The 12698-nt window shown below is 38.3% G+C and overlaps 1 protein-coding gene across 5 annotated transcripts in view; it reads left to right on the top strand.

The window, feature by feature from the left end:
* Sptz (zinc finger FYVE-type containing 26 spastizin) overlaps window positions 1-12698 on the top strand; it is a gene marked incomplete in the record, with an annotated part of 1794825 nt that overhangs the window by 794136 nt on the left and 987991 nt on the right. For all 5 annotated transcript variants that reach the window (XM_081731160.1, XM_081731159.1, XM_081731161.1 and 2 more), the window contains 1 exon segment: window positions 8860-9447. In XM_081731160.1, the coding sequence (XP_081587286.1) occupies window positions 8860-9447 (588 nt within the window).

Raw genomic sequence — 12698 nt, 5'->3', positions numbered from 1 at the left:
TTTTTGCATCTCTAGTCAGAACACATACCAGGATTCGTAGTGACCAAATTGTAAACATCAACATTAATTAATTAACCATTCATTATCCATATCGTACGTAGAATTCAACATTATTCATTTCACAATTATATTACTTTATTTATCATAAATTCAGTGATTATCACAATGTCGTAAATCTAATAATTATCTTTGTTTTCACAAATTGATATTTTCTCACTCGAATCAGGTGATTATTTATATTATGTTATTACGCTAAGTACCCCCGTCTTGCTTATGGTTAAAAGTAATTATCTCTTAAGAGTAAGTGCAGAACCATGAAAGTGCATAAACAAATACGAAAAAAAAACAGCTTAGGCATGTATGAAGCAAACAATTCTCATAAACATATTTTCATGTATAAAGTTTTTAATTAATTTAATCATATTGAATTTGCTGAAGTTTGGATATCACGCGGCAGGTTGTATCGAATCGGCGAAATTAACTATTCAGTAGCACATTATTTTCAGCATCAATTGATCTTCAACCAAATTATAACTTTCAACGGATAGTAAAATGGGATATAGTATACGACAGTGCCTCATCATTTAGCGAGGACTCACGAAGTGCAGTTTTTCACGGATTATTCATTGAGGATATAGGAACTTGAAAATGAGGTAACAAGGCGACTTTCATTTAATTACTGAGTAATATAAAATAAAATGTACGTCGGTTTGCGTTTCGTTTCGTTGTGTTTTATGGTATGCGAAGAATAATAATGTGCCCTTGTACGTAGTGTATGAGTATATGTGGGGGATTTGAAACACATATCGCATGTCACGTGCACGTGGATGCTTCTTACTACTTCTAAATGTAACAAAATCATTTTTATACGTAGTGCAACAGTAGGAAGTATCCACGCGCACAGATCATGAGGTACTGTTGTATACTATTACCGTAAAATGTTATTACTAGTCTTTTACCTGGATTACACTTTAATTACAGATATTTATTTTTTTTCTTGTTATATTTAATATTAAATGTCCACATTTAGTAAGAATCACACTTAGTTTCATTAGCAAACTTTTTTTTTTCACAATCAAATTTGTTCTTCTTCTTCATGCAACGTTAACTTTTCAGGCGCAGAATTTTAAGTATTTATTTGCCACTAAACTGAATGATTAATTTAATAATTACGAATGAGATTAATTAAATTATAATAATGTAATAACAAATAAATGACTATTTAGACATTAGTAACACAATGAAATTTTATATTTGTAATACCATCAAGTAAGTTGATGGGGCATTGAATCTTCCTCCTGATTTTCTATAGTAGCTGTTGCATATAATTACATTGTCAAGGTTACGTGCTTTTGTTTTGCATGTCCTGTAGCCTATGACTGTAGAACCAGGTTACTACTTACCATGTTTGTAGTGAGTGCATGGATTTAACTATTAAACTATATATAAGCAGCTTATACTAAATTTAGGCTGGCTATTGGTAACACTTCAATAAACTCAAATTGAATAAAGACAATTCATATGGAATATTTGGTGTAATTTGTTATTTAGAAATAATAATATTATCTTGTTGGAAATCTTCATTACTTCTCCGAATATTGATCGAAGCTTAATCTGATGTTTAACTTCCAAGGAGAGGTCCTGTCGTTCTGACACGAGTCCTGTGATCTTCCGGCTGGGCCAACGAATTCATTAATTCGTTTACAACTAGAACATCAACGCTGTACTATCGTCACGATTCATATTGGGCAAGTACAGAGTGTTCACAAACCTACATAACATTACCCTTAAAGAAGTGGTGAAGAGGGGGATGTTACAACCTATATACTTATATAATATGTATCTCCATGTTTTGCAACTAATTTTCAATCAATATAAAATTTAAATGTAATAAACGCAAGATTAGTTTTCTCGAATGAAGATTGCATGCACCGTTGAGAGCTCAAGAATAAGATTAATCTATGTTACGGCACTGGATATGTGCTTACGTAATGCATTACGACCTTATGAACTAGTATAAGAACAGAATGCACTTAAAATGAGACGGAACTATGCGAAACATCGGACTTTGAATCTAACTTGTTTTGTGATCCAACTCGAGACCTCACATAGCAAAGATGAGTGTAGTAGCTCCCACCACAAGGTTCAGGACTTTCTTGTTATAAAGTGTCAATTAAACACGGAGATGTGAAACGGTAATAAAGCATTTCATCAATTTCAAACAAAATACTATATTGTAGTAATACTTTATAGTATTACTATTTGTTATTTGTTAAGATAATGAACGTTATATTCTGTTTTTAAAATTACAGTCAAAGCAGAATGTATTGAATAATGAGAAATTGTAAAGTTTCAATTTCGGTACGATTAAATACATTCGTGCTGTTATGTATTGCGTTATCCGTTAGGAGGTATTGAACAATTCTGATTCAAAGGAAGGAAATAAACTACTGTATAGTACTGGAGTTAATTTAATAGAGTTTAATTGTATAGGCAGTTCTGAGGCTATCTGAGACAAAGTCTATTGCTGAAAGTGAAAAATTGATTCTATTAGGGTTTTAGGGTGATATACCCACTGATCATTAAACCTGGAATACGCGCATGGAAAGCATTAGCACTAGCAAATTAGCTATGAAGAGGTACACCATACCATAATTCTAAGTCAAAATGAAAGGAAAAAATAACCGGAAACGACAGACTGTAAGAGAATAATACTTTCACTATTTTAATTTCACACTATTTATTTCGAGACTTTCGAGACGAGACCAAGATTTGGTACTCGAGACCGAGACCGAGATCGAGACAAGCCTCTGTTGACCGAGACGAGACCGAGAACGAGACTGTGTTTTTTTTACTCGAGACGAGACCGAGACCGTTATTTATCAACCGAGACGAGACCGAGACTGTACAAAGTCTCGTCTCGTCTCGATACCATCCCTAATATGACACCTCCATGAATACCGGGATGCCATGAATGCGATTTCTTTATATGTTTTTCTGGAACCTTGAGTCCCACAATAGTGTTCTCAATCGGGACTGCATCCTCTAAGTCCATTAGATTACTTTTCCCCCTTACTTTGAAGTAAGAAAACTTTAATTTTTTAACGGTGTGACTTCTTCAGAAGCAGCCTCTACTTTAAATTATGCATTTGAAGTCATATTGTCCTGCTAAAATACATTAAATATGAACATTTCTTAATTTAGGCCAAGTTTAAGAGTATTACAACTGAAAATTTGAAAGTATGCGTTGATTATAGTCTGTATTTTGTTAAAACAACATCAAAGAAAATTAAAAGTTAATCAAAGATCAATAAAGATGTTTATAAATGAAATTTACGTCATAACATCAGTTTGAGTCGAAAAGTTATGTGCATTACTTTTGAAAATGGTAGGCATAGTGTGGTTCTAGTTTTCAATTCATCTTTACATTTCCTTATGTATATTAAAAGCCGGTTCTTTAATGGCGTAACATAACCTATAGAGATGCGCACGAGACGAGTCGTGACAGAATTTTCCTGACAAAATACGAGTCGAAACCCAGCTCTTCCAATAGAGAAGAATACATTTTTCGAGTCGAGACATAACTTTCACAGCACATTTTCGAGACGAGACAGCCTCAAATCTGGTCTCGTGCGCATCCCTAATAACGGAAAATAGTACGTTATATAAAATGAGGTAATATTAAGGACTGCGTTAAAAGAGGAAATGTAATTATTTCAATTTACGAAGCTTTCGTGAAATTTAGAATGTTTTGAGTTAGTTTGTTTGGAGCTTAATATTGTTTTTCATCAGTGAGTTTATATGAGATCTCGCTGCTCTGGAAGATAAGAATACTTACTACTTATTCACGGTGAGTCAATATGAATAAGTGCCTGGCAACCCTTAGCTATTTCGTCAGGTATGTGCTAATCTTCAGGGTAATAAGATTTGAATAATCCGCAATGAAAATATTGTGTCAAACTACATCAAAATCGAGTTGTAACCAGGAGTAAAAATGGATCTGAAAAGATTGGGGAACGCATGACGTCATGCCGTCCCCTGTGCCTATATTTGCCCACTATATTCTTTAGAAAATGGAGGGAAGCCATATATATTTTTGGAAGTGGGGGATTACGTCCCCCGTGTTTTCCCTCACTATTAACTCTTGTTGTAACAAACGACACGCCATCATTTCAGGGTAGCTTTCGAAAAAAGACTTTAATGAAAGGAGGTGTGTGTGTGTGTCAGTTATTGTTTTGGATGTTGAATTGCTATTTTTCGTTTTGTTTTTTAAAGACCATTAATTTAAATTACGAAGTATTTTTCTTTTAAATAGACGAGATTTTAATCATTCAATTGTACTAATTTCTCCTTCTGGCCTATTTAAGAGTTCCTTGCTTTAAAACTATTCAACGTAATATTGTTTTAGTGTTTATTTATATATATTAAAATTACATAATACAGTAGTTAAATTTCGCATGGAATATGTTTAAAGATCCCATGAAGTAGTCAGTAAAATTAACTGGCTAAAATTCTTTTATTTCAAAAAATTAAAACAATGTTTCCTCATATAAATTAATGGGCTGAATAACCATGATGGTGCAAGTTAGCAATATTCTTAAGAGCTACTCTGGTTTATTGGGATTTTAAGAAGCTGCAATTAAATAATACATAATTATTTCGCTCGACTTTTCTATGAACGCACAGCTTCATTAATTGCTAGGAAATAAATTTCCTACTTCGCAAGGTCAAGTAGTTTCCTTACTCTATGATCTCACAAAAAAAAAAAAAAAAAAAAAAAGATTGGGTCATGGAAGTTGTTACTAAAACAACGAAAACAAATACCATCCGCTCATAACCATGAAAAAGTCGGTTCTCTATCAAAAGGTGTTGGAAGTCCTCTGGACAATAAAATGAAGCCCAGACCTCAAGAAAGTGCGTTTTCTTTTTGTAAAGTTGTTTCAATCTTCCTTTACAATTCTGCACATGAAATGAGTCATTCCGGTAGCCAGTCCAAAAATTTAGGGAGGGGGCCGGCTGAAGTTAGGGAGGGCCCGATCCAACAATATTATAGTTCATCACCATATTATAGCTCATTTGCAAGCCTACCGTGAAAATTTTAGGGGGACCAGCAAAAATTTAGGAGCCCGGCCCCCTAGACCTCCTGGATACGGGCCTGGAATGAGTTTCCTATATTTTTGACTCTAAAGCAAATGAGTCCACTTGAGTGTGAAGTGAGCGCGAGCTCACACTTAATTTAACTCGCACTCGCTCGGGCTCACGATAACTTCTCTCAACTGAGCTTGCACTCACTCGGGCTCGCGCTCACTTGAGCTCGCGATCAGTTCTCTTAACTGGACTCGCGCTCACTCGGGCTCGCGATCACTTTTCTCCACTGGGCTTGCACTCACTCGGGCTCAGGATCACTTCCCTCAACTGGGCTCGCGATCACTTTTCCCAACTAGGCTAGCGATCACTTCTCTGAACTGGGCTCGCCCTCTTTTCTCTTAAGTGGGCTGGCGCTCACTCGAGCTCACGCTCGCTTCTCTCAACTGAGCTTGCTTTCACTTGGTCTCAGGATCACTTCCCTCAACTGGGCTCGCGAAAACTTCTCCCAATTGGGCTCACGATCACTTCTCTGAACTGGGCTCGCGCTCATTCGCACTCGGGCTCAATTCTCTTAATGGGCTCGCGATCACTTCTGTTGACTGGGCTTGCGCTCACTCGGGCTCGCACTCACTTTTCTCGATTGGGTTCGCGCTCACTAATCTCAAGTGGGCTCGCGCTCACTCGGACTCACGCTCACTTATTTCATTAGGGCTCGGGCTCATTCGGGCTCGCGCTCAATTATTGAGTCCGAGCCTGGTTGAGCGTAAGTGCCGAGCTCACGAGCGTCGGGCTCGCGAGTTGGGACACCTATGGTACCGATAGGATCCTGTTAGCGAACATTGAGCTATTTTGTAAACTTAGATCTGTGCTGAGGTCTATTTTGTCTGTAATCGGCTACTCCGAATGAGACTGCACTCTTTCGAATTCGACTGTCGGCAGCTTTTCACATTAGTGAAATTGTTTACCGATAGAGCCTGGACATGATTAAGGTAATGCTCTGTGCCTATCTAAATACTCCAGCAGATGACGGAAAGAAACTCGTTGATATGCAGTTGGCAAATACGCCATTGTACTGGTTTGTATATTCTTGTAGCACATTTATCTAAAGCCACATTGTCACGTTAGAAGAAGTTGTAGCTGTCATAAAAAAATCTTGAAACCCGATCTTTCTATTTACTCTTTACATGTTACAACTTCTTGAAGGCAAGAAAGGTTTCTCCACACATGCAGGACTGCATTCTAGTGGACAGTGAACCTCCTCATTAAAAACGTGTATTTTGGTGCAGTTCCCCTCCCTGCCCGAAAGAATCCGTTGTTTCGGAAGCGGCGAAACTGTTTTTTCTTTTTTGTCAGCGGGAAGGCGATAGCAGGTAGCAAGCAAGACGTCCCAAAAAGTTGCGCATCGTTCAACTTCTTCCAAGATGGAAAAAAAAATGTTCTATGACCCTTTCAAGACTATGTGTACACGGTGAAATATGGTAGGATTTCAAGATTTTTTTAATGACAGCTACAAGTTCTTCTAACATGACAATGTGGCTTAAGTCTGCCATAACCATATTTTCGCCTGCCCTCTGATGAATAAAAATCAAGCGTAATTACTGAGACTTCCTGTTTTCGCGAGTCTACTGAAACAGCTCTTTATATCTGCAAATACTTGTCCTATTTGGAAAAGATCTTTTGCTTGGCTTTTGATAACGTTTTCATAATTTAAAAAGTCTTCGGCTTCAAAATTTTTCTTTGTGTGTACTTAATATGGAATACACGAATTATTTGCACGATTCTTTGTGGGATATTATTGGAAAGAGAATCTTCTCCAAATCAGCAATCGTAATCATTGGTAATCTTTTCCCAAAATCGTAGATTTCCGTTGCTACTTTACCGGTAATTTCTCTGATATTTCCCTCTTTCGCACCTAGAACACTATACCTGTGAAACAATATAACGTATCGTATTCAGATGGAGGTATGTGAAGTTATACAATTCAGATTTTTTTTTTTTTGCCACCTGCTGCTATCATTGTCTTCTTTGTGCTTCTTTTTTCTGCAGAACTGATAAGTAAACATTGATAATTAAACGATTCTGACAAAATAGATAACGTAATTACTCTACTTACGTCCTTTCTCGGTGTGCATGATTACACATAAGAATACACTCAACTAAAATTATTGGCATCGAATGCAGATTTGTTACTACAATACTGCCTGGAAACATAAATGGAGACTAAATTCAGCATAGCATCCATGAATATTAGATACATGAGACGTTGCATTAAAAGAACTGCGTGATTCTACAGCGTAATAATGTAAGAGTCCGTATTCGAAAACCAATGATGTTGGCTTTATTCTTAAGTGTTGAAATTGCACTAAAACATACACAATTATGGGAAGAATGGATTTTATGCAGGATTACTTGTAAAATAAACCGCTGTTAAAACTACGATTGCTTTAACGGAACACTTTGACGAAATTGGTGGGTTAAGATGGCAGTATTGTTTGAAAAGTTTAATTAATATTTTAGATCTGGCAAACGCATATTTATACTATTGCATTATAACTCTTCCTTTAACGAAAACATAGATAAAATATTAAAAAGCTTTTAAAAATGTTTTGTGTCACAGAATAACACAAGTGACTTCTTAAGACATTGTCTGATTTAAACAAACTTTTGCAAGTTTACTATATGTACATTTCCGCACTAAGACTGTATTCACTGTAGAAACAAATAGTTCAAATTGCTATATTTAATTTAATATGTAATACGCAGTGCTTACAATTTCAAGTCTGCTATGCGTCTAACCCGTCTATTTTCTTGTTATTTCGTTTTTCCGTTTTTATCCTTAACTTTTTTTTTTTTTTTTTTTAATATGTTGATACTTTTCGGTATCCCCAAAATACCAGTAGTCAGTATGCATATCACAATACCGAAGATCTTTATGGTGGATTAAACTTCCCACTGACCATGCGCCTGACCTGCTCGGTCGTGTTCTTCACCGATTCACAAAATCTAATTCAAATCCTACAGAATGGATTTATTTCGTGCAAGACATTCTTGTAAGAAAGTTTCAACTATAAGAATAGAGCTGTGTGTCATAATCAGAGGTGACCACTTTGACTCGACCTCACGCTCACTCGACCTCACGTTCACCTCACCGGTCTGACCACACGCTCACAACCAGCCTGACCTCACGCTCACATAAGTAGCCTCACCTCACGCTCACATCACCAGTCTGACCTCACGCTCACAACATCATTCTAACCTCACGCAGTACCAAGTGTTGTACTGGAGCACTCGCCTCTCGAGTTCTGTTCTTTGTATCTATTTTATTCAAAGAATGTGCTTTTGTTGGCAAGCGGAATGAAACCAGACCAATTAATCACTCAACCGGAGCATTATGCAACAACTTCATGAAAAAGTCCTTCCCCTATCTACCTCAAAAGATCTAGATTATAGAATCACGGTTATGGTTGTGACAAAACACTGCTGGGGTTTTATGTTTGGGGTGTTATATTTTCATTAAGAGTTTGCAGCTAGAACAACTGCATTGAAAATAGCAATTTATCGGTAGAGAATATGTAATTGGCGTTCAATTCGTAGTTTTTGTATGGTTGGCTGTTTTTTCTGATCACTTTTAAACTAGAATGTGTAGTTTCTTTACGAAAGGAGGTCTTTGGTATTCTACTCGGAGTAGTTACACTGTAATGATAGACTATAAGTATTTAAAGTTACTCAGGTTCATTTTTCTTTTCTTATAATATGTTAATTTACTTCCAGATATGGACCGAAACTGTTCGCCATCCTGCAGTGGTTGCTAGGACTCTACTTACTGACTTAATAGCTGTTTTTCGTGATAAACTTGATACCAAGGATCTGTATTCTCCTTCTGTTAGTATAGTAAAAATAAGTGATCTTAAAACGTTCAGAAGCAGTGATTTACTCAAAACCGTATTTGAAGGTACGGCTGAACTTGCATTTGTAGATATTCGTCAGTTATCTTCTGGAGACGAAACGTTGGCCTTCTTCACCAATGTAGCGAACTTACTATACATTCATGCTTTAGTAGCTCTTGACTATGAAGAAACGTCATACTTATATTCTGACTGGAAATCATCATGGTCAGTTGAAGATCTTACAACACATAAATGTGTTGGATATAATATTGGTCAATTGGGATTTATCTCCTTGTCTACTATAAAACAGAAGATTATTGGACACGATCTTACTTGCATATCACCTTACTGGAAGGACCTATGTATAGATGATATTTCAGCAAATTATTGGTGGTCAGTACTTCCACTTTCAGAGGATCCACGAGTACTATTCGTGTTAGCTAATGGAAACATCTCATCCCTAACATTAAGGGTAAATATTTTAACTACAGTACAAAATTCATTTAATTCCTGGTTCAACATATATAATTATTAATTGTATAATATTTAGTTTCCTAGTCAAATTTATGCAACAATGTAGGTGCAAAATAACAATAGCTTCCAAAGTTGCGAATTTAATGTATTTTTACATAATTGCTAGTGCATCTCTTTATACAATTGTTTCTTATATATAAAGGGTGGTCCAACTACAATGCACGATGTTAATTGTAAATAAAACGCAAAATTTTCAGAGGATAATCTTAATATTTTTTATTATGATAGAAGAATCTATGACAATTATGTGTGAAACAAAATATCGGCCAAATGCTCGCCACGGCTTCGGTGGCAGACTTCTATGCGATGGTCCATATTTTCAATTACTCTGAGACATAATTGAGGTTCAATATCATTAATGTGCCGAATTATCGCATCCTTTAGCTCTTGAATTGTTCTTGGCTTATTGACATACACTTTTTCTTTTAAATATCCCCACAGAAAAAAGTCCAATGGTGTCAAATCACATGATCGTGGCGGCCAGTTAACATCGCCACCACGTGAGATTACACGGCCATTGAATTTTTCGCGCAAAAGAGCCAATGTTTCGTTGGCTGTGTGGCACGTGGCACCATCCTGTTGGAACCACATATCATCCAGGTCCATATCCTCAATTTCTGGCCACAAGAAGTCCGTTATCATTTCGCGATAGCGAACACCACTCACGGTAACTGCTTGGCCAACCTCATTTTCAAAAAAGTACGGCCCGATGATGCCGCCAGCCCATAACCGCACCAAAGAGTCACTCTTTGTGGATACATCGGCTTTGGAACAATCACTCGTGGATTATCATTTGCCCAAATGCGGCAATTCTGCTTGTTAACGAATTCACTGAGGAGATAGTGTGCCTCGTCGCTGAAGATGATTCTCTTTGTGAAGTCACCATTACTTGTGTCTGTTCAACCAACCATTCGGCGTATTGACGACGCTGAAAATGGTCAGTAGGCTTCAGCTCTTGAGTCAATTGAACCTTGTAAGCGTGTAAATTCAAATCTTTCTTCAAAATTCGCATCAGTGATGTTCGTGAGATATTCAATTTTTGGGCACGACGACGAGTCGAGGTTGACTGCTCTTCTGCCACACTATCGCGAACAGCAGCAATGTTTTCCGCAGAACGAACTTGGCGAGCATGCACAGCTGTCTTCACATTTCCTACAGACTCTGTTTTCTGAAATTTGCGCACAATTCTCCCGATTGTTGACACATTTGGTCGATTACGCTGAGCAAAAACATCACGAAGTGCACCAAATGCATTTTGATTTGAACTTCCATTTTCGTAAAAGGCTTCAATAATCTTCACGCGTTGCTCAATTGTGTACCTCTCCATGGTTGAATTTGCCAAACCCTCAAACAAAGAAATGTCAAATTAAGTTGGGCAAAAACCTTGACGTTACGGTGTGACACATAATTAACATCGTGCATTGTAGTTGGACCACACTTATATATATATATATATATATATATATATATATATATATATATATATATATATATATATATATATATATATATATATATAGGGTGTTGCCGTGACGATCTACAAAACTCGGAGAGATGAAAGATGATGCCAAGAGGAACAATTTAAGGATAGGAACGAGTGTACGGTAATGCGTAGTTTTCGAGATAGTGGCCGCCGAAATTTGTCGCAACAGTACCAAAATAGCCATAACTCGAGAAGGAAATGTCGGATTAAGGTCCGATTGTGGTAGTGTCCGAGGTGAGGAACTACTACTAGCACCTGCGACAGTACAATAATTACACGGTAGGAGTGTGAAAGAAAGCCGTAGCAGGACGGCAGTAAATGTACCGCGCAGAGATGGAGTGGTCAACAAAAACGTGACTCACGACTCACTGACCCACCACACTCCGTGACCTACGATCCACTCTGACCCACCATGCCATATAAATCGACTTACCCAGTCTGACCCATGAATTTAATATTATACGAGTGAGTCAGTTGTCGTGATGGGTCATGGGTCATGGGTCATTGTAGGTTGCGTCATTTCTCTGGCTAGTGTTAGTCCGTTGTTATTCCTGGGTCATAGAAAGACTGAGGTCCTCGTGGGTCATCGAAATGACTCACAACCTACCGATCTACGCTCAAACTTGTCGTACGTGAACCACGGCTACTGACCCACTCCAACTCTCCGCGCAGACGAACACAAATTATTTTGGTTAATCACAAATGTTACAGACGACGCTTATCGCGTGTATCGCCAAAAGCAAGTGACGCAGTTATTTTCTTACACATAATAGCTGTGAACAATGTTTTGTTTGAAACAAGACAAACAGGGAGAGTAAGTACAGATCCTGTAGACGGCGTGCCAGTCGTCAGCAACGATAGAACGAATGTAGGCACGCCCTCTCTACTGCAGTTCGAAAGATTCTCGTGTCTATCGCATCCAACGCCCTACCGGGAGGATGATGTAGGTACTGCCTTCAAAGAGAATGTAATGCGTTCTCTTGGGTCCGGGATGGGATACCTAGTATCCTGACACATACTCGTACCTCAGGAGCGCTAAGGAAGTGGGTATCACCTTCCTCCTGGTTGTATGGGCTGGGTGCAGGAGCCACGACCCTACCAGGGGAGCCGCCGTTCGCAAATGGCCATTGTCTTTAAAGGTAGACAGTTTACATCAGCCATTGGGTCTGGTAATGTACGGTCTCACGTAAGAAGAGGTAGTTCCGTATTGTTTGAACGACCCTAACGAAGGAAGGGTGTGGGTGTCCCTTCTAATGGTGGCTTACACGTACCATTGGGATTCGGACAATTAGCTTAGCTACAACGTGTACGTGGTACCTAAACACGTAGAAGATAGGTAGCCCCGTATTGTTTGGCCGGGCTAACAGGGGAGACACGGCTCCCAAATGACAATGTCTACCTGAGCAAACGGTCTATATCAGTCATTGGCTCTGGTAATGTACGGTGTACCTCTACCATAATTAGAGGAAGTCCCGTATTGCTTGGACAACCCTACCGGGGGGGGGAGAGTATCGGATTCCTGCCTGCTGCTGGGGCAAACGGAGGTGGGAAGGAACCAATCCCAGTAATCTGAGTAACGGTTCTGATCCCGCTAAAGGGAGGAACTCTGTAGGATATAGGCTGGCACCAAACCCAAATGGTGATTTAACACGTACCATTGGGTCCGGGATGAGATAACGGGAGTATCTCGACGTGTGCGTGGTACA

The sequence above is a fragment of the Thermobia domestica genome, chromosome 11, assembly GCF_964235325.1.
Source record: "Thermobia domestica chromosome 11, izTheDome1.hap1.1, whole genome shotgun sequence".
Taxonomy (NCBI): domain Eukaryota; kingdom Metazoa; phylum Arthropoda; class Insecta; order Zygentoma; family Lepismatidae; genus Thermobia; species Thermobia domestica.
Note: the sequence above shows the minus strand (reverse complement) of the source record. Positions and strands in the feature narration are given on the sequence as shown.